The 27,791-nt window shown below is 36.6% G+C and overlaps 1 protein-coding gene across 2 annotated transcripts; it reads right to left on the bottom strand.

The window, feature by feature from the left end:
- Nucleotides 1–2,242: 2,242 nt before the first annotated feature.
- Nucleotides 2,243–27,564, bottom strand: LOC121300359 (intraflagellar transport protein 81 homolog). 2 transcript variants are annotated; one of them, XM_041228923.1, is made up of 20 exons: nt 27,431–27,564; nt 25,490–25,591; nt 24,530–24,693; nt 24,118–24,221; nt 23,767–23,947; nt 23,060–23,149; nt 22,689–22,754; nt 22,275–22,385; nt 21,849–21,933; nt 19,854–20,017; nt 17,851–17,946; nt 15,305–15,451; nt 10,025–10,174; nt 8,249–8,377; nt 7,030–7,119; nt 6,250–6,336; nt 5,343–5,414; nt 5,164–5,249; nt 4,541–4,586; nt 2,243–3,653 (listed from the first exon to the last, which is right to left on the bottom strand). In XM_041228923.1, the coding sequence occupies exons 1-20, from the start codon at nt 27,558–27,560 to the stop codon at nt 3,471–3,473; spliced, it is 2,283 nt and encodes a 760-aa protein (XP_041084857.1). In that variant the 5' UTR covers nt 27,561–27,564; the 3' UTR covers nt 2,243–3,470. The 2 variants fall into 2 exon arrangements, with proteins under 2 accessions (XP_041084857.1, XP_041084858.1); XM_041228924.1 differs by lacking the exons at nt 21,849–21,933; nt 22,275–22,385; nt 22,689–22,754; ... (4 more) ...; nt 25,490–25,591; nt 27,431–27,564 and adding an exon at nt 20,358–21,792 and having other exon boundaries at nt 2,246–3,653.
- Between the last annotated feature and the right edge of the window lie 227 nt (nt 27,565–27,791).

Here is a 27,791-nt window from a genome sequence, read left to right on the forward strand (position 1 = left end):
CTCACCCAAGTCCCCAAAGACCCCAAACTCTACCAAGACCCCAAATCTTGGTAGAGTTTTCCTATAATTCTCAAAGGACTCAGTGTTTATATCACAGTGAACTGTGGTTGGATGGGTTTTTAGAAAGGCTTAATGAAACAAGAAATAATTTAATTCACAAATTAGCAGTCATGGTAACCTATCTTTTTAAAATGTAGAGATAATATGCATACATAACTTGTTTCAACAGCCTCTTCAAAACATTGAGAATCTTAAAGGACTGACAGGAAAGTGCTCTTGTTGTCTCTGACCCACAAGCACTTGATTTATTGTCTGTTAACACGTCCTTCTGAGATATCAGACTCAACACTGAACGTTTTCTTATTAATACCTAAGAACAACCTGTGTGAATGCATGACACCTCATTGCTCCCAGTATCTCTCTGATGTGTGACTTTTGATTACAAGGCACTGCAAATACCAGCGTACCTGCATCCACACTTAAACTTAGCCCATAAAACAATTATAACTCCTGTCTGTTTAGAACAAACTGTTTTCCAGCTACTTCACCAACAGGAGGTAATTTGAAGCTCCACGCTTGGCATCGTGGTGCCTATGCTGTGCTGACAGGAGCCCTTTAGTGTGAAGGCAGGGGCTAGTTTAGAACTGCCAGGCCCCACTGAAGCTTCAGTTCAGAAACACTGTCAGTCACAGCACTGTAACTGCACCTACTGTTATCCCCAAAGCAGCAGAGGACCCAGCGAATTCCAAAATTGACAAGGCTGCTCTGTCCAAGGTCATATCTGGGGTTTCCAAAAATAACTTAGATAAATGCAAAAGGGGCACTTTATTGACCGTTATCTTCAGACATTGCTGCACAGAGCTGATTTCTTCTAGATGTGTCACAATGAAAGTTGTAGACTTGTTTGCCGTGGACAGGACAAAGAATGTTAATACTTTGCAGCATGCAACTTTTGTTTAAAATAAATAAATAAATATATATATAAACCTGATAAGTTTAAGGACCATAGACAATCTGTTTTTGAGTTAAATGTATAAAGGCCCTTATATAGTTTACCACAGCAATTTTGCACGATGCAGTTTTCCCACACATTTCCCTAGTTTGCCATATTTTTTTAATATGCTATACCATGCTTCCACTATGCTTTATTATATTTTGGTATGAGTTTAAAAAAAAAAAAAAAAAAAAAACTTTACTAAGGGAATACAGCTGAATAACTTATCTTTAATTTTTTTTATTGGATTTTATTTTGGAATCTACCTTGCATTCATTTCAATCCAACAGTAGAATGACGAAAACGAATTGCACTGTGCCTGCAAGTCTATATATACAATATATTTTATAAGCACTGATATCTCCCTGTTGCAAATTAATAATGTATGCTTCTCCACCTAGAGCTGTGAGTAAGCCTGTCACTGTTGTTGTCCACCATACCAGCTCAGTAGATTGACACCAGTCTCTACATCTGTCTTTCAAGAACAGAGTCATTACACTCACAGAAAAATATAACAAAGCACAATAAACAGTTATTCATGCCCAACGCTATTGTGTTCCTTCTCTTGTCAGTGTTCCTGATTCCTTGCTCAGCCACCATATGGAATTTCATCCAATCAGTGCAATTAGAATCAATTTGCTGCTTGAGAACACATTGCAGGCAATCAGTATGAGAGCGAGAGAGAGAGAACATGGAATTTAGCAGAACTGAATCTTCAGCGACTGCTGTGTGGAAGCGAAAATGAAGGCGAATAAATAAAACTTCTGCTGTCAAGCTTACGTTCTCATTCTGCACTTAGAAAAGATTATGACTGAGGGGCATGATATGTTTGACAGTAAGGTATTACTATTATGTGACATTTACAGGGGGCTGAATACAAAAAAATAAAAGGTTTTTAATTTGCCCATAAAAACATATTATATCGCATACTACCAAAATAATGCCTGATCGATGTGTGTGAATAGGGTTAGGCCAGGGATGGTATAAGTAAAGTGAGTTAGAGGAAAATGGATCTTCCAGTAACACTGATGGCAATATTAGACAGCAACATTTATGAAACAATTGCATTATCTGATCAAGGTAACTGTTTGTTATTTGACTCATGAAAGAGGATATACTCCCACTTATGCAAAGCAACAAGGCTGGAAAGTTATGCAAAACTATAAAATCTGCTTTTGTAAACAAAGTCTTATCACTTCCATTATGTTGTTTTTGGCCAGTTACCCATTGTCACAGCAATCTAAACAAATCCCCGGTCCTTGCAGAGTGTGAGTGAGCAGACACCCAAACCTACCCACCTGCAAAGGTGTATTAAATGTAATCAACTCATTCATGAAGAGGGCTAACAAAAAACAAGTCTTGCTTTTGATGGGGTAACATTCAGTCTATTTATTCCTACACAGGGATTGCAATGTTTTGCTAATTGACTTTCTATATGAAATAACTGCCTTTACCAACAGCCAGTGGCTCCAGCAGTAATGCCACTAAATATGTTTTTTTTCCCCAAATAAGATTTACCCCCTTTATATAGATAGCCGTTAAGCCTTCCCCAAACTACGTAATCATTTCACAGACATGCCAAGGCAGAGACAACACCAACTGCCTGACAGTCTAAAACTTCTCAAATCAGGTGTCTCTACCAACTACCAGAACATTTGCTCGGTATGCAAAGCACAGATAAAGAAATAATCATCACTTAAAACATTGCGATACATATCTTCACATGTGCTTTCTGGTGTTTGAGAGAATGGTAAAAAAAATCCTTGAATGCTTGCACAATAGGAAATGAATCAACTTACACAAAAACTTCCTGCATCTGGTCTTGTTAATAAAAAAATCTGTTAATTTTTTTTTTCTTTCTTTACATATGGAGACATTAATAACTTCTGTTTAATTTTGTTATATTTTTTAGGCGATAATACACTTAAATAAAGTACAACAAAACAGTAACATATTGCCATATTATGGTCCTGTTGAGGGGGAAACAACATTTAAGGCTATTTAAACATATGTATTTTAAATATTATGGTATGCAATTAAATAAAGGTCAAACAGGCAAAGGAAAGAGGAAGGTATTTAGGTGCACAGAGAAAGAAAATACAGGTATACTGTGTAGCATGGAATATAACTCTAATTGAAAACAACAAGAAACATATATAAATATTTTACTATGAACATTCACAACACAAGCCTGAGTTATAAGCACATCAGTCTCAGGGTTGACAGCGTTACACATACAATTCATAATATTATTATAAAATATACATCATATATCAGACTACCGGACCCTCTATTGTCAACACCTCTGAGGCCACACGTTTAATTTTGGTCAAAATCAGCAATTAATGTGGTACTTGTGTCTACAAGTTATCGGTGGGGGCGAGTTGACAAAAGCAAACCCAACCAGGCTGTGCTTCACGTTCGGTGTATTTGGTTAGTTGCCAGAATGCCAGTGCTTGTTCAGTTCACTGGTGGTCTAGAGGACCAGCCTGTCCTCCCCGCCCTCCTGAATGACCTGCCCGATGGACACCTGGTTCTGTGCTTTCAGGTAGCACTGTTTCTTGCACTCCATCAGCTGCTGAAGGTCGCACCACATTGTCATCTGCTTCATGTTGGGCCCGTGGCTCTCCCGCACAGCCTTTTGCTTCTCACGCAGTTTCTGGGAAGGAAAACGGAGAGTTACACAGTGATCATCATGAGTGAGGAGGGGCTCTGCTTCAATGGAGGAGTTAGGAATGCTGATTTGCGGACTGTACTGGAGTGTGGAGGGATAATTTGAAGGAGCTCGGCGGATGATGATTTTTTTTTTCTTTTCCCCAGGACCAGCATTGCTAGAATTGCATAACTTCTCTACCAGAGATTCCATTAGACATACTACATTAAAAAAAAATACTCTTACTCTTAAATAATTTGTTTTGGAGAAAATTACATAAAAGCTCTATAACAAATACAAGGAAATCCCAAATAAACTTAAGTCAATTCAAAACGGTATTAGCTTTTATACACAGTTCTGCTATTTTTATGTTAGTCTTTCAACTAGCTAGAGACTGTACAGAGTGGCCCAGAATACTTTAGCAACTGTTGGCAACTCTGAACTCTACTCTTTACCATAGACAGCAAAATATAAACAGGACATCAGGATATGAGGAAATGCTTTGCCAGCTGGAAAAGAAAACAGACTTCTAAGATTAATGCACAGGGGAATGAACAGTTCTAATCCATTGCTGGGAGAGATTCCTATCTGTAAAGACTCATCAGTCTTAGATAGTGAGGAAAAGGGGGTGATGATTGTATAATGTATTACTCTAGGCAGGTTGATTTATATATAACAACTTGTCAGGTCTGTATTACAATTTATTTATCAAATGGTTTAGCAGGAATGTGCGGTTGTCATCTGTACGTCTGTCTTTCTAAACAGCTCATGTTGTTCCCAAATGTAACGTGCAGAAAGGCTAGCGTGATCTGTTTTCAAGGGATCAGTTACAGATGTCAACAGCAGCAGACCGGTCTCTCTAATCTCGTAGGAATGAGACGGTCAACACTCACCTTGCCCAGATTTTCTTGCTCGAGAATGTTCCTGGTATACTGCTCCCTATACAAAAGATATACAATAAAAAGAGCTGTTAGATATTTTTCAAATGACATGAACTAAACGTCAAACACGTTTAAGAGTGTGAGATACACATTTCTAAAACAGCAACAATGTCCAAATGTGTATATTTTAAAAACAACATTCTATCCAATACATATCAAATGCAATAGCCATTTAGAGCCATAATTTCAAAGGGTTCGCTCTAGTCTTTAACTTATTTTTTGTAAGAAAAAAAAAGTGCTTAGGAGGACTTGAAAATTATTACTCAGTTGTTTGGTTTTAGTTCTGTAAAATTAGCAGGTGTCTTTTTTTCAAAAAATATGTTAATTAAGTACTTGAGTAAACCCTTTGAAAATATGGCCCTTAGAGTTTAATCAAATGGTGTCTCAGACAATTAATTCTATGCAAACATGTCAAGTGCACAACAACATCATTTAAAAGGATGAGCTTTCTAGACAAAAAACTGCCTGTGTGGAGAGCTTCAAGGGCTGATCCTCATAGCTGCAAAAGGAACCAAATACCAATTTCAAATTCTAGTTCATGCAAAGCATGTGTATTTGGCTAATGTAAATCTAACCTGACAGCCTTTCTTCTTTCCTGTAGATCAGCAGACACATATGCCTTCATTTCATCAGAAGCTCTCTGCATTTGCATTTCAATGACCTGTGTAGAAAGGGAAGGGGTGGGGGGTTAGGTTATTACTAATGCCGGAGGCATTTGAAAGAGTTACCAAACTCAGCCTGTCTCATCTCTTACCTGTTTCATACAGTTGATTAAATGATATCTGCTCTCCTCTTGAGCATTTTCTTCTCGAAGTCCTCGCACCTCCTGTAAAACGTAGTAAAAGAAATGCTCAAAAAGTGCTTAGAATCTGGCACAGAACAGATTGACCCAAGAGAATGGGATCAAAGAGGTATACATTGCAACAGACTGCTTGACCAATTGTTTTGTGTTGACTGAATTGCTACTGTACAGAAGCCGCAATATTTATTATAAATAAATCTCTGTTTAGCCTGTGTTTAATGTTTCTAATTCAACCAAAGATACGTGCTAGAAGACATCAACACCCTAAAGGTTCAAATAAGACTATTTGTCTGCTTCTATTCTTAAAGCAGTGGTGTTTGCACACTGTGATTCTGTATCATTTTTAATGCAGAGCAGAAAAGTTGTTGTTTCTTACTTCTTTCATTAAAATCACAATTAAGAAATTTACTTAAGGTATATTTAGATTTGAGTAAATTATTGCAAGCAACTTTTGGAGCAACTTTCCATTGCAAGCCGCTATTTGCTCCAATGTGGACAGACCTTAAAGCTGTGTGCTGAGTTCATTTAAAAAAAGAACCAAAGTGCGCTTGCAAACGAATATGCTCATAGATCCATTATAAGCCAGTTGGTGTGTGTTTTAGATGTTTTTTTTTTTTTTTTTTGGTGGGGGGGGGGGGCGGACGACTTTGTTACTTTGTGTTTATCTCCACCATTATGAAGGCATTTACCAATTTCCAAATAAATCTAACAAATGGTTCCCTCTTAGAAACAGTCACCTATACAAGAAGCATGTAAAAACAGAATGTGCTCTGCAGGTTTGCGCACTTAATATAAGGCAACCAACCCACCCTCACACTAGTCAAAGAGGCCACAGTGGCCTCATTATATGGTACTGTACCTGCTCAAGTTTGGATCGGTTGCTCTCCAGACCTGCTGCACAGCTGTCATACTGTGCTTTTTTTTCTTCATACTCCTGGGTTAATTCCTGGGCAAAAGGGGCAAAAAGTCATGTAAATGAATCTGCGCTGCAGCACTGCGTGACTCAGAAGGCCATGTGTGTCTTTGTCAGTCACAGTGTCAGCCTTTGGGTGTTAGCATGCACCAAGAGCTGTAAGCCTATGAAGACCAAACACAAAGCTTTACACCATTTCACGTGGATGAAACACTGGTGTCACACTGCTGAAGCCCTCTTGTTGATCCTTGTCATTGTACATTTCAAATGCTTTTTTAGAGCATTCTAATATAAGTCAGACATGTGTAGTCCGATCAACAAACAACCAAGTAAGGAGCTAGTAGTGCGCTAGTCCATTTACACTTACAAGCAAAGAGGGGGGATTTTTTTATTGATATGGCATTGTCAAGAGTTTGCTTCATTTTATATTTACAATAATTGGTTTAAACCTCAGTAAACAGAAATTGCAATCCATTAACAATTCAGCATAGCTCCTGCGGTTAGGCTTACTTAGAAATATACTTACTTAGAACTGAAATCTAAGCATGCAAAAATATATTATCAATTAAACTGTTAATGGTACTACAAAATATTAACAAAAGCATAAAATAAATTATAGCAGTCCTACAGGAGATAACTGTCCTTAGATTTCTACGTTTCTACAGCAGCAGCAAGTGACTGTGTGGATTACTTTACAAAGCAGCAGTAATCTGTAGCAAAACCCACCTGGCAGTTCTGTCTCAATGGCCTCAGTTCTTTGATAACTGGAGCAAGAGCAGATTTCTTTTCGGCAATCACAGAATTTAGTTTCTTTACCTGAAACAGACACAATTGAGATCACTGTTGAAAGATTCTTAAGAGAAACTGATATTTCAAAAAGGTTTACTGGATGTGCTTTGGTCATTCTCCTGGTGTAGTTCTAGCAGGCTGTAACGACTTTTTCCAGCTTCATTTATAATATTTTGAGATGTTGTTCTTAACTTCATTTCACATGCTTTTACTAATTAGAGATTAAAATATACCCTTTCCAAAGTTATACTAATGTTTGGGTTAACAAACGCTGTCAGGGTAGTGGAAAATAATGATTTATAAACCATGGAACGAAGCTGTGCTAAATTTGGTAACACACATATCAAGACAGCGAATTTCAAGGTTATAGTATATTATCAGATACCATAAATGAAAAAAAAAAAAGTTGCTTAGTTTTGTATTACAGAATAGCAACCTAGTAAAACACTGCTGATTAAATATCTGACGTGTAATATTATGGAATAAATAAAAGCTTGCATTTAAAAAAAACTAATTTAAACTGCAAAATTGAGAATTTGTGCAACTGCATCCTTCCTAATTCTACCATTTGAAGTTCTGTATTGTCTTGTAGGTGCCTTTCTGTCTTTATTTCACATGAAGCAATATGATAGATAGAGAACCGAGACAAAGGAATTCAAAGCCTTTCTGTTCGTGCCAAAGATATGGTCATTTATGATCTCATGTACAGCAGCTGCTTGGAATGATGGATTCCATCATTCAGTTGTCCTCCCTGCCAAGCGTCTGCACTGTGCCAGTTTTAAACCAGCTTGAACTGCAAGCTGGGGTTAGGGTTCAAAAACAAGTTTCTTACTAATCTTGGATGTCTGTAACAGGTTTCTTCATTGCCTTTCCCATTGGATATAGATGAACAATATAAAACATGTTTCTCTGAAACTTAAAGGATGCCATTGTAGACTTTTACTGTAATTGCTTCCTTTAACAAATGGCTGTAAAATACTACTACACTATAGCACAACTTATTTCTATACAATTCATTATTTATTATATTAGGTTTGTCTTTTTGTAAAGTGCTGCTGATGTAAATCGTCTTTCAGCCTATGTTTTATAGACATACTGGGCAGGATGCTGAAATGATGGCAGGGGGTGCTGTATAACCCTAAAGGAAGAGAATCACCATTTCGGACATGTCATCCAGGGTGCGTCCCTTCATTTCATCCAGCTCACTCTTAATGGCAGACACTCTCTCCAGCTCCTCCTGGGTGTCACTGTAGCCAGAAATACCCTGCTTCACCTCCAGGGATTGCTGGGAACACACGAAATGGACAGAAAGCGTTGAAGACACAGGGCTTTATTTATGAGTGCGAAGCTAAACAAATCCTCACATATTCACATGGCTGCTGTTCAAGCATCTAAAACATCTAGCACATTTTTCCATTTTCGTGAAAGAAAGTACCCTCTCTTCTACAAAAAGTGCCTTTATGGCATTTAAGCCTGAATGATCTGCAACACAGAGTCTGTTAGATGACAGGCCATAGTAGGAACAAATAAATACATACATACATACTAAAATCAATAAGAAGAATATGTATAATGCATTTGAACTTAACACATAAGTAGTATGGTAAGTGTAGTATTTACGTGCTTTTAATTGAAGCCTTTAACAACAGTCCTTCTGCGTTACACTTACAGGATATTAACAGTGGTTGGCTAATGTGCAATAGCTGTGTTGAACACTTTGTCACACCTAGTTCAAGGGTTATATCTACACAAACTGTATTAATACCAACAAAGGACACTTCAAAGTGCAAAACACTTTGTAAGTTCAGTTTCTCCAACAGGGTTCTGTGCCAACAGAACTAGTAATAACATTGTTACGCCAAACCTAGATGTAGTTAAGACAAGGCTGCACTGTGTTTCTGTAGATCTGTAAATAATAAAATACATACTTGGCAAGCATGAAGCCATCTGTATCAGTGTTTGCACATGCAGGGGACAGAAGTAGGTTCTTAGGGATAGTTCTAGTTAATAAACCTTATTCTGTTTGTTAAAACTTATGCTACCGATTAAGCACAATAAACCAACCTGATCTAGAAAGTATGTGAAAAGTGAGTATGAAACTATCATATCATTTAATGATGCAAAAAACTCTTTTTTTGGTTAATTAAAATGTGCGTTTCTCTAAATCACACCCCTCTAAAGTTTTTCTTTTTGTTTTCACTTTGCCAATGCAAATGTTAATTCATATGGGTGCCCTTGACAGGCAGGCTGACATGATCTGGTTTTCCTTGCTGTGAATGAGGAGAAAGAGGATATTCAAGGCGGCCAACAATCAATTAGCATTTTAGTCCAACTTCTGGAAAGAATGTCCAAATACAAGTGACCCCTCATTGCACTACTTATAAAACCATTTACTACTGCAAAGCTAGTGCACTGTATCATTGCCACTTTGTAATCACCTCGGGTTTGCTTAAAACCTAGACTGACTCAAACATTAGGAAACATAATGGTGTACTTAAAGGAGCTGAAATCTAAAGGACTAATTGAATTGTGGTGGCCTGATAAGATTCCCAGTTTTAAATCTGCGTTACATCAAATGTCTTATAAAACACAAGCTATTCTAAAATACACTTGATTAACCATAACAGGTGCAACTCTAAATCCCCTCAGTGGACAACAGCGTGACATTAAAATGTACAAAACCAATGGGCCACAGAGTGCTTACAATAGGTCGCCTCAAGAACTAAAAAAGTTATCTGCGGTCATAACAGACGCAGGCAGTTAGCAGATGCATAGATCTCAAATAGAACAGTTTTGCGTCAGCCCAGCTCTCAGCAAATGGGTAGCAATGGGGGTTAAGAGGTGTTAAATGGTTTCTAGGAAGGTTATACTGTAACTGTGATTTGTGCTTCAGAACCTACACATGTACAAATGGGAAAGACAATCAGGTTACCAGTTGCTGCTGCATAGTTTCATGCCGCTGTTTCAGGATCTCTTCTGTCCTTTGTAGGATACCATACTCCCTCTTTAGATCAGTTAGCACCTGACGTTTCTTCTTGAATACCACATTCTTTCCCCGCAGCTTGTTGATTAATCTTTTGACCTGCAGAGATCAGAAATGAAGGACAAGCAATGGATGAGGTGAAGTCAAACTTTAACACATAATCCATTTTCTCTTGCTATTTATAGCCCACATCGTTTCCTGCTTTTATGAGCCTAAAACCATCTTAAAACCATTACAAGTGCTCGGTATAGTTCATTTCTTCACAACTGGTTACATTTCTTTGTGAGCTAGAGGAAGATCCATACAGATTTTTAAAAGTTTTTAAATATCTTCCATAACTTAAAACATTCTAAAATAAAATAAAAGTTGATGACCAATGTTTTTCAAAAGACAAAAACTGGTCCTTATTAAAGAAATTGTATGTTGATCTCAGGTTTCAATAGTTTTAATCAAAAGTTTCATATGCAGCACATACTGAAGAATACTGAAAGAAAGAAACCATTAATAAATAGGTTACCTTAAGAAACAGAGTTTGAAATTATGTAATTATAATAAATGCATGGAATGGTGTTAATAATATAGCTTCAGTAGCCCTTATGCCTGTAGCATTCAGTAGCCACAAGTGCAGATGCAGGTATCCACTATATTCCTAGTCACTTGGGACATGTATCTTCATCGTGGGGGAGAAATTAGTTTGATTCACACCATTTGTACTAGCCAATATGTGATCGGCTGTTCAAGTATTGCCTTCTTAGGGTATAGGAACAGTTTGTGCCTGCTAAGGACAGTGCACTGAGTGGTCCCTGATCCAGTGTTTCAAGAACATCTTATTACAAAGAGACACTTTGCTCTAAGCTGCAGCAGACGAGATGAGAAGGATCCAGTAGCAAACGATGAAATGGATCGCTCACACCTTCGAACAAAAGGCACACCAGAGACACAAGCGTGTGGCTATTAGTGGAGATTATAAGGAGAAGGGTGTTTTCAGCATGGATAGATGACTACTAAATGGAAATGTATATACTCTTCTAAGATACCTGCATAAAATTTCAGAATTCAAGCTTTCCCAATTGTCAGTTTAAATTAATCATTTTTATGCACTTATGTCAAAACCAACTAATACAACAAGACAGAGAGTGGATCATTGCAGAGCAAAGAGAAAAAATCAAAAAACCAACACCTCAGACAGACAATGTCAACTCTGTGGGGCTACTTGTCAGGCAACACATTCCACACACCACGAGAATATAAGATACCAGACATTTTTAGACTTCCACTCCCAGACCTTTATCATACAACCAACAACCCTATCAAACTGCCTCTGTGTTACTGCTTAAGCATATTATTGTAGCTGCATAGTGCTTTGTACAAAGCAGCAATCAAAATTACACAAATGAGGAACAAATGCACAGAACTAATAAAGCTGCAAAGTCTTTGATTCCCTAAGGTCAGTCGTATGTTCTACACAAATGATCCTTGGTGCGATGCCAGAAGATCTTCATTCGATCTTCAAACGGTCGCCTGCTAGTTTTTTTTTGTCTCCCTGTCTTTCAGTTCTGGTTTGCTCTTTCAGTGAGCCAAAAGCTCTAAATGTTTTAGGTGGAAGAACAAACCCAGTGATTACACTATGTGCTCTATGCCACAGGAACATGAACCTCTGTGTGCGAGTGTATAGTTTGCGTATTTTTGGAAACCAAGGGCAGTCAAGGTTTGGGGAATTAACAAAGCAGCGTAATAACCCACAGCGCCTCCCTGTCACATGGATCTGCTGACAACTGTCACTATATTAGCGAATGTATCATTTTAATGTAATTGACAGACTGACAATCACATTGTTTATTTTTGTGATCTTCAAAATCAAGCTGGGATTAGCCCACAAAGATTAAAAAAGTGCTTTATATATATATATATATATATATATATATATATATATATATATATATATATATATATATATATATATATATATATTTTAATTACATTAAGGTTATTAAGCTTAAGCCTTGAGATTTCAGTACAAATCTAACTCTGTGTACATATCCACTTTAGGTCCTTAAATTAGCTACTGCATCACTGCAGCATCACCAAAGAATATTATGAAAAGCACGACTGCTTTAAAAAAAAAAAAAAAGTTCCATTAAGGCTTAAAGCATTAATAAAACTATGTAACACAATTTTTGTTCCTGGGTAGTAAGTGTTATTTCCTAATTGCTTATGCCTCAAAAGTATAGAAACTGGCTATTTACAGTATAATCGTAAAGCTTGAAAAACTACTCACTTCTAAATCTTTTGTAGTCATTTTTGTATTACTTTAGTATGAACACATGTTAATTTGGATTCATATGTTGTTTTTTTCTGACTTTATGTGAGCGAAAAGACACACACTTGCCCATTTTCCCATTGGAAATAGTGATATTTTGAAATATCACTGTCCTGGTCACAAAAGCAAAGTTTGTGGGGAATAATAGCCATTTTCTATACTTTTGAGGCATAATCAATTAGGAAATAACACTTACTACCCAGGAACAAAAAAAAAAAAAAAAAAAAAAATTGTTACACGGTGTAATCTGAAAGACCAGGACATTTGCTTTTCAGCCACTCAATACAGTTTGGTACAAGTGACTAATTGCTTTAAATAAAAACGAGTTGTACGCAACCAACAGTCTGTATTGTCTTTTACTGCAGACAAGGTTAAGAATATATACAGTACCTAATTAACAGTGGAAGCTCAAAGGCTTCAGCCTGCTTTTTTCCCCTGCAAATACAGCTGTTAGTCTAAACTTAAAACATTTTTAAATATGAATGAAATAATATGTCACTGGTTACAATACAATCAAACTACCTCTGCTTAGAATTGCAGTGCTGCTATTTGCAGGGCTTGCTGCTACTGCTTTACCCATATAAGTACAATGCTGCTAAAAATATACGCTACAGTTCAATCTGGGGTACAATACAGCAGGAAAGACCCTGGAATCTTAACTGAAGTGTGACACTCTTATATACAGATCAGCCAAACACTTCCAGTGTGACCCATGCTATTCATCATTGACAAAATGGAAAATACTTTTGATAAGCCAAGACAGCTCAGCTTATCCCTAGCAACAGTACACAGCACAAAAGAGGAACTCAGTATGCAAATAACCCTATTTTTTATTAAATTATAGAACCGTTTTGTTTTCATTTTTTAATTGGCCTGCAGGGTAGAAGGCAATGCTATTACCTGTTATGGGCATGCACTATCTGTGCTGCGAGGAGCGCAGTTTTAAACATCTTGTCAAATCAAGTGCGACATGCGCTCAAGTTTTCAGTTATCCATCACAGGCATAGAATGGAGAGATGGCCATTAGCCAAAGACTTTTTAAATCTTTCCAAGAAAAAGCGCAATGCAAAAGTGTCAGATGTTTACTTTGCCTGCCTTTCACCCAGTCAGGATTTGAAACCAAGGTACCCATGTAACAGGGCCTCATAAAACACTCAGGCAGGAAAGTTAACAATAGCTGACACTGTAAAGCTGAAACACCGTTCAATATAGATTTGTTTACGATTACTCATTGCACATTGTCTGCACGGACCATTAAACGTTGAAAATTGGCTAAAAACCCTATTGGTTTGTAATCGTATTCAGTTCAATAACAATTATTATCTGTGTATTAACCACCATTGAAAAGATGTATTATGTACTGTAAATATATCATCCAATGTCAACCACAATGGACTATTTTAAACAACATTTATAGTTTCTTTCAACAGATAGGCATTCTTCCATTAGCCTATCAATATCCTAAGATAAAAATAACTACAGTTCTTTGGACTGGACAGATTAAAGAAATCCAAACAAATAAATCCAAACAGACACAATTGGTGGGGGCTAGCGCATTAGTGAAGTTTAGCTTCTTCACACTGGTTTCACAGCTACAGTAGAGTTTTTTGTATATTATTATTATTATAACACTTGTGTAATGTATCTGATGCCATGTTTTACCTAAAGTACACAGACATAATTAAAAAGGAGGCCTGTGAAAAGTACACATCTCATTAGACTTTATCCAACACATTTTAGATGATACTGGCCAGATTCAAGCTTTTCTTCACTATTCTATTAAAAGATATGCATGAGAATGTAGCAAACTCTGAGAAGCAGATAATTGATGTTTGGCCTGTGGTCTCGTCATTGTTCATTGATGTGTATCGCTACAATGTAATGCACGTCATATACTGTATACAAAAATGATAATCAGTTGAATAACCTTTTAAAGAAAGGCAAAGTTCTTCAAATAAATATTTGCTCTAAAAATAAATGGTTCCAGAGAGTATTTTAAAGCTGCAGTGTCCCACAATCGTATTTATTTATTGGTGTGTGTTAGCAGATTATAGAGAAGGAATACTGTTTGTGAATGTTACGCAATAGTGCTTTTTTGAAAATAAAGGATTTTATTGCACCTCTATTGAGATTTAATTTTTTTGCTTATTTTTCTCCAAGGTGCTTACCCATTTTGCTAAATGCTATTTATAAACATTCTTGTGACAAACATCTTTGACAAATAAAAAGAACGCTCCCAAACACTTGAGGAATATAAAAATAAAACATGCAAGGGCAAATCAATGCAACCCTCTTGGGAAAACCTCATTTTTCTGGGTTTAATAAAATAAAAGCTTCAACCCATCCTACAAATTGGATTGATTATTAAATCAAGGTTGATTATTATTAAATAAATGTATTTATATATTTTTTTGCACAACCACCTGAGGTGGCTGGGTGTTGGAATCACAACAGGGTAAGTCAAATACAAATTGGCTGCACTATTATTATTATTATTATTGACAGTCCAAAACAAACAAAGTCATGTTTGAAGTTAGCCAGCTGAACTTATGATAATTATTACAAAGTATTTCAAAGTATTTCCACAGTTGTTAGCTGATTTTTTTTTTTTTTAAATGTTAAACTAAACATCACATACACATCAGGGATGGAAATAAGACTACTGCAGAGCCATTTAATCTGTTCCAGGTTTTAATATGATCTTGATTATCCCCAGTGTATAGGTAACAAGCTCAGGTGTGTCTTAAACCAGCAATGGAAACCAAACCTGCTATGCAATGTGAGTCTTATTTCAAACCCTGCAAATGAAAGGAAATCAGACACTCACATGTTCACACATCTCTTTTCTGGAAATGATTCTGCTCTGAATGTCAGTGCCGGTGTACTCAGATACAGATGCGCGTTCCTACCTCGTCCCCTTGCACCACTTCATTGCTGTCGAGGTCGCGCACCCTGCTGGATTTCTCCGTCAGCACCTTGTCCATGCTGGCCATCTCCTCCCGCGCCTCCTGCAGCTCCTCTGCCTTAGCTTCCTTCTTGCGCGCAATGATGGATGCCTGTGCACACAGTAGCAGGTGAAGTTACTGCAGCAGAAACGGTACTGCTTGACATTGTGCCTTAACATCAACCAGCTATTATCCTGGGGCTAGATTGTTTCTCATACCAACTGTACTATATACTGATACATACATATCCAGTCAAATTCCAAGGCATAAGTCATTCCTTACAAAACTGGCACTAATGACCCTGTGCTACCTATTGTGTTTTTAAGCTGCCATTTTTCTCCTGATTGGTCCCTTTACAAAATTACAAACATACTGTATATTGTCTGGACTGAAATGAAACAAAGGAAGTTTGTAATAAGAAGACACTCATTGCAAAGCACTGAAACATGGAAAGTGACCATCCGAGTGTCTTGTTAACAGCCTGTGTCATTACTACAGTAAACTAAGCAGACCCCGAGACTGCACTCAAACAAATTCATTACAGTACATCAATGTGTCTACCAACATGTAAAGTCATGGATTTCTTGGTATAAATCAGTATGTTAAAGGCCATAAATGCATCCATAACCTGTTTTATATGGTCACCATTTGTCATGAGGAGGGTCTTGATCATTGAGGAATTAAAAACAGCAGAATGGAATCTACTCCCAGGCATGCACACACATTTGCTTAGCAATGTTTTGTTTTTAACTCATCAGCAGGTCATAGTGCCCTGTGACGATCACAGTTACATTAGTCTGAACATACTTGATTCCCACAACCTTTTTTGTTATATGTTGCCTCGTTTTAATTTTGGTTTAAAAAAAAAAAAAAAATTGTGCAACTGCTTACAAACCTTATCCATATTAAGGCTAATTTTGGCAACAGCTTTGGGTTTGCATGCCAGGTTTCTGCCTAATATGGTACTGTAAAAAAGGGGTAAGAATTTGGCAGGTCTGAAATGATAAACTTCTCTGCAGAAAAGATGAGAAAACTGTCTCACATTCACTTACTTCACCCTCTTTTTAGATACATTAAATTCATGGCCAATGGAATACAGCAGTATTGTGATGAATGAGATCATTGAAATCACATATACGTCCCTAGTACCAGCTTATCAATGCTTATTACTGACAAAGTCATTTCCATTTGATGGATGTCGCAGCTGCCCGGTCCCTAGAAGTAAACTGATCTTCACATATACTGCCATTAGAAATGTTACATTGTAAAGTATTTATAACTGAGAGCTTTAAAAGCTCTCAGTTATAAATACTTTACAACGCTAAACAGTGTGTGTTATCTGCAAACGGGTTCTACAATGGTACAGTATTGTGGTTTATTGTTACTATGAACACATATCCCACTATCTCTCTCTACATGTTAATCATCATGTTATCTATTTTATCATGCATTGTGTCTTAAATTTAGATTTTTTACTAAAACAAAAAAATATATAACCCTACCACTGGTCCATAAGGCCAACTTAAAGCATTAAAGAATAATTATTTTAAAAAATTGTTTAAAAACTACTGCAGACCTAAATACAAATACAATTAACATGGTATTATAACAACATTGTTGCTTTATTAGTATTATTATTATTATTATTATGAATCTCTGAACAGGAGGGCAGCTGTTAATTCCTACTCGGCTACTAGTTCAAAGCTCCAAAAGGAAAATATTCAACTATCTGATCACCAGCGAATTTTCAGATCTGGTTTGCACAGATTTAATTAGGACTATTGAGATGCAAAACATATTTTTCAGATTAAAGAAAACTAGCTTTTACTATCGGAACTGTTCTTCCAATTTATCACCAGATTAGAATGTCTGGTCTGTAAACACATTCACACCCCTGGTTACTGGTTAAGACTGGAATCCATAGGCATCTTTTCTCTGAACAACTGGGACAATCTTGAACTTTGAGCAGTTGAGTAGAGCAGTTGAGTAGAGCAGAGAACTGTAATGGTAATTGCTATCCTCCCTTCCTATCACCTGAATGTAATCACTGTGTTGCAAAGCAAATGACTCACGACTACTTGACAAAACAAGCCATCAATAATACACTTGCTGTTCACAATTCGTCAGACTCTTCATGTATGTTGTTGTTGTTTACCCAATAAAGGCCCACACTAAACACAACTGCCTACTTCACTTGGAGTCTCCCACCCACATTTAGACAGCTTACAAACCGACTGGCAAAAGTATTACAAAGTGGCCTTAATAGTGGGCAGGAACATGTTGCGCTAGGCCTATTACTGGATTAGAAACAGGTATGTCTTGCCGTGTTCAAAGCCAACTGCATGGGCACCTGCTGTTGTGCACCTTATCGTGTCTTTAGCTTTTGTTGCTGAATAGTTGCACAGAGATCTCAAACAGTTTATTGGGAAACGCCCTTTTCTGGCAACGAACTGGAGCCCACAATAAAAAGTGTGGGCTGTCTGTGGTTTGTTAGTTTTGGTAAAACTTACCTGTTGTCTAAAAAGAGAAAGTTTATCATCCATCGGGTCATTCCTCATCATTCGTTTTTCTATCAGTTGGTTAATCGTAATGTTAATTTCACGGATCTAAAAATAAAATGTAAAAAAAAATTAAAAAATCTGAATTTAAGCATTAGCTGCTTTTTGTAACAAATAGTCAACGTTCGCAAAGGAATAAAACTGAAAGAGAGGAACTGCTTGGAACAAAAATGTACTGCTTATCAGGATTCGGCAAATCAGGTGATAGTACTGGGAAAATAATCTAGATTATAATACACTTAGAACCTCAGCTAAAGACAGTCTGTATACGGACACAGGAGTAAATCACAGGGAAACCTCACAGGGATTCCTAAATATAATCCATTCAGCTCTATGCATGTACTGTAATGTAATGTCTCTCAGTTATTCTTATTTTATTAAGAACAAGGTAAAAATAAAAATAAATAAAGCTTACGCGTTTCAACATAATGTCTTCATCAGAGCATGTTGAAAAATGGAGTTCATACAATCTGTTAAATGCAGCTGATATTCATTATCAATGAACCTCATTATCTAATTGCATAAAATCAGTCTAATCAATTGGTTTAATTTCCACCTTTAGAATGAAACGCAGATCTATTACATAAGCTATTAGACATTTCATCATAAAACACACAATGTATTAACAATGTATACATATGCAACAACAAATTGTTAATTCTAGTAACATTGGAAACAGTATAATTAATTGATTCAATTTGCATCATTATGAAAAACAATCCACTAATTGTCCTAAGCATGTCCAACAACAGTTCAAATGCAATATTCATAATTATGTCAACATTAAAAAAAACTTGAGATGGCAATCTAACACATTTATTATTACGGAGAGAATCATATTGGGCATTTGCCACCCAAACTGTAGAACCCATTGGTCTCAATGAAGGAATTAATCTGTTCCCTCTAAAATGAAATTCCTTAATTACAAGTTATTGTTGGATGGCTTATAGGGAATTTTTTGTTTCTGTATCATTGTTCTCCAATATGAAATTTATAATAGGTCAGATATATTGGTATGTTTCCAATGGTATTTTAATGTTGACATAATTATGAATATTGCATTTGAACTGTTGTTGGACACGCTTAGGACAATGAATGGACTGTTTTTCATAATGATGCAAATTGAATCAATTAATTCACTTGTTTCCAATGTTAATAGAATTAACAATTTGTTGTTGGCTATGTATAAATTGATAATACATTGTGTGTTTTATGATGAAATGTCTAATAACTTATCTAATGCACCTAAAGGTGGAAATTGAACCAACTGATTAGACTGTGAGTTTATGCAATTAGATAATGAGAGTTCATTGACAACGGATATCAGCTGCAGTTAACAGAGTCTATGAGCTAAATTTATCAACATGCTCTGATGAAAACAGTATGTCGAAACGTGTAAGCTTCATTTAGTTTTTATAGTTACCTTGTTCTTAAAATATGAATAACTGAGAGACACTTTAGGATATATATGATGGAAACATCATACAACGTATTTTATCTTTCAATTTTTTTTTCCTGGGACAAAACACCTTGTATGTGTTGGAAATGATTGAGGCGTCTTTGTAGTGCCGGCATTTCTACTTTCTACTATATATCATATCATATATCATATATATATATATATATATATATATATATATATATATATATATATATATATTCAATGGCTACAGTCTTTTAAATGAAATCCCACCAGACCACCATTGACGTGGGCTCTGGCCTTGCAGCATATAACAGTTTCACAAGCCCTCTACAATAAGACTTCAGGAATGCCATTGTTGTGACACAACTAAACACCACATGGCATACCATGGGGACTTCAATACATAGATCATTTAACAGACAACTGTTTACCATTTAAAACTCAGGACATTGACAACCACTAGAAGGCAGTGCTGCACCTTACAGTAATAGGAGTGTGCAGGGTTTTATACAATGTTAATTCGATGCACTACCTTGTCCTCGAGCTCGCCTATTTCTGCATGCCCCATGGCTGGCTCCAACACCACCTTTTGCAGGTACTGCACAGCACTTGTCTTGCTCTCCAGCTCTTTGGGGAGTTTGTCAGTCCCCATGTAGGTGTTAAACTTAATCTCCTCTTCCAGTCTCTTCATTAAACCTAAAATACATATTCAACACTTCAGAAAACATCTAGATTTTCTGAATTAGCTACAGCAGGCGGTAGAGTACCTTTGATCAGCCTCGCTCATGAAAAACAACCAAGTCTGGTGTATTATGTTCCCGCACCTGCTAATTTCAATAATGGTAATGCCACCATACAAGTCATTTTTCAATCTAATTCTCTGAAGAAAAACAAACTGCCTTTGAAAAAAAAAATGAAAAGATTACAAAGCTAGTGAATATAACTGATCTTCAAAACAGAGAACACATTAACAGGCTTTTATGTGCGATGTGGTGATTTTCACATAAATGGTCACTATAAATATACTAGCATTTACATTTTCCTCTTATCATCTTCACGCCCATGGACACAGTGAATACAGCACTCAGTTGCATAACTAGATAAAACAAAACATACCTTGAAACAATGACAAGTGCTTGTTTTTAAAAGGGATGTAATAAAATTCTACATTGTGCTGCATGTCAAGTGTGCACTGTATAATAATCCCTCGTGGGATATGACATTTATTTAATCAGTGAGAGAAACAATGGATACCTTGTGCTTGACAAAAGCAAAGGGGAGTTAATACAAGGGCTTTTTACAGGACAGCTACTTCAATATCCCTCTGGAAACTAACTCAATTTAAACTTTATGAGTACAGTATTTTGTGTGTTTATTTTAAAGGCTTTAGGGCCTCTTTTCAAGCTATCATGCAGGTTTAGGTTGTTAAAAAATATTTATTTTGCTTTGTCCTGACAGCTAATAAAGTTATTTTTGGTTTTCATATTCTAGTCTGGTGAGCGGGTTTGGAATTTATTCCATGACAAAAAGGGACATTACAACAAACATTCTTCAGCTGCCAGACTGTGATATAAATACGTGTAGGTACAAGATAGAAGCTTGAAAATAAACATTCAAAAATCCCCCAAATCTCTTTCCAAATCTATGCATTGTAAATAAAGCTTACATCAAGAATATTAATTATGCTGCAGCCAGCTGTTTTTTTTTTTAAATAAAATTTAAATAGGGATTAAAAAACAAAAACAAAACAGAAAAAAAACACAGGGAGAGAAATCTAAACATCATATACTGTAATGCTTAACTTTAGTGCTGTGTTGTCCTACTGTTCCATATTTAAGATATTTCATCAAAGAGATTAAATTGTCTTATTTTCCCATTTAATTGATCAATGTATGGTTGCCATCTCTTGAGAACAGCAATTCCCCAGGATCTCTGAAGGGCACAGAGGATGAAACCACAGACTGAAAAGCTATATTGTAAAGGACAATGTATATTCTGAAGACTAGTACTGTCTCATGAAACACATAGAAAATAAGGGCAATTCCATTCTCTCCATTTGCAAAGAATTCCAACGAATAATTAAAGGCTCTCCAGTAAGTGAAGTTTAGTTACACCTTTCTGCACTGTCCTTACACTGGATGAGGTAACTGGGGAGCAGAGTAATCCAGTTAAGTAAAAAGGTTGTATTGCTGCTTTTCCATCAAACATTTAAAGCAACTTATATCAGTGCTCTGCTACAAAGGGCCCGCAATATAGAACATATTGCATGTAAATATAGATACCAGTAAATGCATTTCCTAGAACTGGAAACTTTACAGAGTGGACAGTACTTAGTAGTGTAGAGGGCTATGCACTGGGTGAGCATTTACATCAAAACTAAGCAAGGTCATTGTACTTAAATTTATCTGGGCCAGTTTACAATGAAGCAACATGATCTGCGTTTTTGTTTCTTTGTCAACCCTTGCCCTATGCACTTATTTTGGCATTGGTACAAGATTGAAAACAATAGTGTTTGATACGTGTTTACTCTCTGGCTTTGCATCTGCTGCTGCCTGTCGAAGGTCCTTCAGTTGCAGTTGCGATCTCTGCAGTCTTTGCTCTGCAAGAAACAGCTTTAAAGTTGCCAAAAAAATAAAAAAAATAAAGACAAATCAGAATACTCTACCGTCAGATATTGAATTCTAACAAATGCAATTTGCAAATGAGACCAGAACAGGGCTTTTAATCATCAGTAATGAGGGTTCTAAAATCAATATATAATATATTTTGTGAGCATCTCAAATGCATTTTCCATTTGGATAACAACCTTCTTCAGCTTGGTTCAGAAATATAAGATTTACATTAGCTACTTCTTTAAAGGTACTATATGGGACACTACACCATTAATTAGCGTTGCAGTGATTTGTTTTCTGAAGTAGCACCAAAGGAAAAGCTGATCTTTTGTTCGCAGTACCTGTTTTTTCTGCTCTTGCTTCTGCTGTGCGAGAGACAGCTCTCTCTCCTTCTCCACACGTAGCTGCCGAGCCAGTTCAAGCATTCTCTGGTTATTGGACACTGTCTCCACCTACAGCACAAATAGCCACACTACAGATAACTGGCAGAAAAAAAAATCTTACACACAAGATTGAGTTTCACAACAAATTTACTTAAGAATATATGTCTGGTGTCTAGTTACTACTCCTGGATCACAGCTCAGAATACCACTAGATTATTACTCTAATAAACACTTGACCTCTCCTGTTGTCGGGTAAAATCTTTGCTGTCAGCTTGATATGTGATCCTGTTAGTTCAAACTCATTTTGATCCCTGTAATATCATGCGCTTAATAGGATGCCAAGGATTCTGACTTCAGTGTTAGCAGCCTTACTCTTTTCTTTAGCCGCTCCACTCGCTTGACAAGCTGATCCTTCTCTTCCTCCATTGCAGAAATATCCTGAAAAAAATAAGCCTGGAAAATCAGCTGTAATTCCTTGCGATTACAGTTCAAACTCTCCTACAAGAAAAGCTGTGTATTGTGTGGTGCTGTTTAATCGGGGGACAGAAAATACAAACTTACTTTTCTTTATTATTAGTATATATGCATATTTATATTTTATTTGTTTTAAATTAATTTATAAATATATACAGTAAATAGGAACTGATAATATGGTGACATTTCATTGACTTGAATGTAGTTTACAGGGAAACCCTGACCCAATCACAATATACTGTACACAGGTAATACTTTTGTTTCGTTACCCTTCGGATTTCTGCAGTGGAGAAACCAGAACTCCTCAGATGCTCACATTCCTTGTGTAAGGTTTTGAATCCTTCAACCAGCTCTCCGTACTAAAATATTAAATAGAGCAAACGTCACTTAGGAAGTTAAACAAATAAAAACTAATGCAAACAGTTCTCTTCAGTTGTAAGGTCAGTAATAAAGGAAATATTTGCATGGATTTTGTATTAGCAAGGGGCCTGGAATAAACTATAAAGATGATAAGAGATCAATGTTCATTCCACACAGGATCTGAAAGCCACAAGTGTTTCCATTCTCCATAGAAATCAAATGGGGCTGTGGGCCTTGTACACTAATTAAAACGGCTGCTGTATGCATATTTCCCCACATTATAACATGCATTTCTTACCAATATGTTTCCATTTTACTTAAAGCATTATTTTCCACACCCATGTTTCACTTACTCTATATATTTATATATGTTGCTTCTTCTCAGTACTGTATGTAGCAACAGGCATTTATTTTCAACTGTTAGATTGTAACAATAATGTATTTTTGTACTATACTTTACTGATTATTTACATCGTAAACATGGATGTAGTCATTATGCATTAGTGAAGGCAACCCCATAAATACAAGCAGCATATCATTCTCAGTTGAAAGGGATGTTCTGTGAACCTTTTATTTAGCTGCGCATCAACACGACTCTGCTTAGCAGACAGCACACCTGGTGGTATGTGTCGGCAACAACATCGTCCTGCAGAAACTCTCCAGGGACTTCCAGCTTCATCAGAAAGCGGGCCAGATAAGCTCTCTTCTTCAGCTCATTGGTCCGCTGTAGTAACCAGTAGAGTATAGGGTGAATCACAGGCTTACTGCCGGTCACCAGGCCTTGACGAAAGCTACTTCTGCATAAACAAAAATAAAAAGCATTACACATCCTGAAAATGGGATATTCTTCACAAATCTGGTTAAAGACATATAATCAAATTAAGAAGTGTTACTTTAGCATCTGTGCGTTTTTAATCAGGTTCTTTTTTTGAATGTAACATAATTCAGTTAAAAGAACAAAACGTACGTATCTGTATTGGTTCCAGGTAGCTTGTACTTCATCATTCCAAGCAGACCGAACATGCGCTTGGCAGTCTGATCTGGCATTTCCTCTCGAATATCAATACTTTGCTGTTGTAGAAAAAACAAATGTAAAGCTGGTGTGGCCATTCCCCAGTTAGGGAATTGGTGCTAATGGGGGAGTGGCCACACATATAGTTGTTACAGTAATACACATATCTGATGTTACAATAATACACAGATCTGATGAATGTTACAGTAATACACAGATCTGATGGATGTTACAGTAATACACAGATCTGATGGATGTTACAGTAATACACAGATCTGATGAATGTTACAGTAATAAACAGATCTGAGGAATGTTATAGTAATACACAGATCTGATGAATGTTACAGTAATGTCGACGGGTATTCACCTTGGGGTCAATCTCAGCCAGAACATCATTGAGAACCTGCAAAAGCTGCATGGGCTCCAGAGAGTCGAATGTGATCAGGTTGAAGTTTTTCTTGAAGGGCTCCTTATTGAGCTGCTCCACAATGTATTTGATCTGTTCACTCATTTTGAGAGTGCAGCAGACAGCTAAAAAATGAAGATATGCATATGTTTTATATTTACAATACATATCATATTGACAAATTACAGTGTGTATTGCTCAAACAGGGATGGCAATAAGACTCCTATTGCATAGCAGATTAACCCATTCCAGGTTTTACTAGGAGGCTGATTAGCTCGAGTGTATAGGTAACAAGCTCAGGTGTATTTGATTAAACTAACAGTAAAACCTGGAATGGGTCAAACTGCTGTGCAATGGGAGTCTTATTTTCATCCCTGTGAAAAATATATTATACTACTGTCGAAGGAATTTAATCAAAATAAGGTCTTGCAAAAGGGCAACGACCAAAAATGCATTAATATGTTAAGACTACAATAGCACAACTTGAAGCAATAGGAAGGCATAAGTCTATTGTGGCATTGCTGATAGTACAATCATCACCATTTGAATGCAATATAGTTAGACTTACATAAAACTGTTATAGGATATGGGATACAAGAAACCAGCTCACGTAATGTATTCGCCAAAATAAGCCAGTCTCCATCTCTTCACAGAAGGAGACTTCGTATTATTACAATCTAGAAATCTTGCCATTGCTGTAGTGTTAGCATACCGTAACTACACAGTGTATGCGAAACAAGTGAAAACAAGTTAAAACTCGTGTAATAATACGTTAATAATATTATTTTCAAGTTATATCATCCAAGGCTAATATATTGAATAAACAGAATATTCTAAAAACAAAACTTATATTTAAAAAGGCGTTATCACACGGTTTTTTCATTCATCAAAGGCAAATTAAAAGTTATACTATTTACTTACAACAAACACCCTGCTGTAGAAACCCAGTATCCGCCGTTTGTTCGGTCTTGGAAACCAACAACAGGTTACAATGGTTGCTAACAGGAAGTGGGGCTGTACTTCCTGTTGGGACGAAACGTTAACCCTTTATCATGTAGCGATATTATCGTTATATTGGCGTGCTTCTTATCTTTCAGCATCAATGTAGTATATGTAATATAATGCAATATACCAAAACCCTTGAGATATATATTATTACATTAAACCATGTAAAACGAATGCATTGAATTAACTTAATTTGCAGGCAAAGAAATAAAAGAATTAAAAAGTTGTTTCTGGGCAAATTTTGGGTGAGGGTTCTATACTATAGCCAACATATTGTACTGGAATTATTTCTGTTATTAACTATTTCAGCACTCAATTCCATAATGGAATATTTTAGCTAACATAGTATGGGGTGGAAAGTCAAATACCTCCCTTTTTCAGATACCCCAAACCACCCACAGACCACCATTAATTAAGACTTGGACACCACCACTATCCTTGGGCATGGTTCTTTCACTATGCCTCTAATATGCAGTGTATGGCATTGGTTTAATGCATTTTTTATTCTTTTTTTATCAGTTCTCCATTAGAACACACCACTGTGTGTTTGCTTGAGTTTGGGTGCCACACACCACAGTAATACTCAGCATTGTCCTCTGCTTCTACACTGGAGATGCAGAGCATTGCCTGCAGTGTCTTTAGATGCAGAAAAGCGAGCAGGAGCTGAAGAGCCCTTTTCAGAGTTGGATTTGTAGTGTAGAAGATATCTCGGGGTGCTTCCATGTTTCTGCTGGTACCAGTTCACCCAGTAACCAGTGATGACAAAACAATTATTACCGTGGTGTGTGCCACCCAAACTCAGGTAAATTCACACAGTGGCACAGTCATACAGAGCACTGTTACCAAAAACCTCCAGGGCTTTGCAACAGGAAGCAGCACTGCACGGTTCACACAGAACAAATGTCATCATTTCCACAAACCCTTTGATAACAATTGGTTAACATGAACTAAAAACACACACACACAAACTCAGCATACAGTTTAAACATTATTGTTTTCTTGTGTGAAACGTTGATTTGATACCAAGCAATATTTCAAATATTGAGGGACTAATACAACATATGAAATCCCTACTACCCCTGACCAATATGGTTGAATCTATATTTCACAATACTGTATATACTGTTCCAAACTACCCATTTTCCTGCCACAGCCCGCAGCACATCAACATGAGAATTGTTATGTGTGCATTTCTTCTTTTTGTTTCAAATTGTAGAAACGTATTTACAGTATATAGGAGTTTTTTTTTTTTTTTTTGGTTTTGTTGGTTAATCAATGCAACCGTATGCGTAATTTACCTGGGAGATACAGGGGACATGCCCCCCACAACTTTGAAACCAAAGTTACGCCACTGAATCCATGAACCTAACCACCTTGTGAGAGTATCGCCAAACCAACCTGTTTCCACATGTCTCCAAATGTTCTTCAGCTTCTACCTGAGTGTTCCATTGGTCTTTTATAGCTAAGAGATGTCTGTGGTTATGAACACACAGATCTTGCTTGTGATCTTTTGAAATGAAGCACATGTTACTGCAAAAATGTCATGTAATTTGACATAAATGATAGCTGGTACCATACTAGGTTAAAAAAAAAGTTCTCATTTTAGTTTAGTTTAGTGTATTGACTTTGTGGCAGCAGGGCCAGCACAGGTACACCTCAATAGTGTCAGAACAAATACAACAGAGCTCCAAGTAGTCCAATGAAATAACAATACAACAATAAAATAATTCCAAGCAATTCAAAAGAACGATCTCGCAAAGCGTGTCGTCAATAGAGGATCAATGGAAAGTGTAGTGTCTTTTCAAAACATAATAACTGAAGAATTCAATCTATTAAAACAAATTAATTTATACTTACGAATACAGTAGGCGCTTTCCCCCTTGTGCAGTTTCAATCTGCCGAGTGAGTGAACTTGTGTGCAGGCAGACTGGCTGACTGCTCCCCGGCCGGGACTGCTCCCTTTTACTCGTGAAGATTCACTGTGCATTCGTCTTCGGGGAAGGAACCACACTGCACGTCAGCAGAAAGTGAAATCTACCTTATATACTAGTGTGCTTATTTCCAGATTTTTTTTTTTACATTTAAAATGGCTGTAGACAGTTTAAATGATTACTGAAATGTATTTATCAAACAAATTTATCCAATCAAATTGAGGTGTACTGTGGTCTCAATAAGATATATTTACTAACCTTAACCCTTTGCTATTTGTTAAAACAAC

This window comes from Polyodon spathula, chromosome 25 (genome assembly GCF_017654505.1).
Source record: "Polyodon spathula isolate WHYD16114869_AA chromosome 25, ASM1765450v1, whole genome shotgun sequence".
NCBI classification, from domain to species: Eukaryota; Metazoa; Chordata; class Actinopteri; order Acipenseriformes; family Polyodontidae; genus Polyodon; species Polyodon spathula.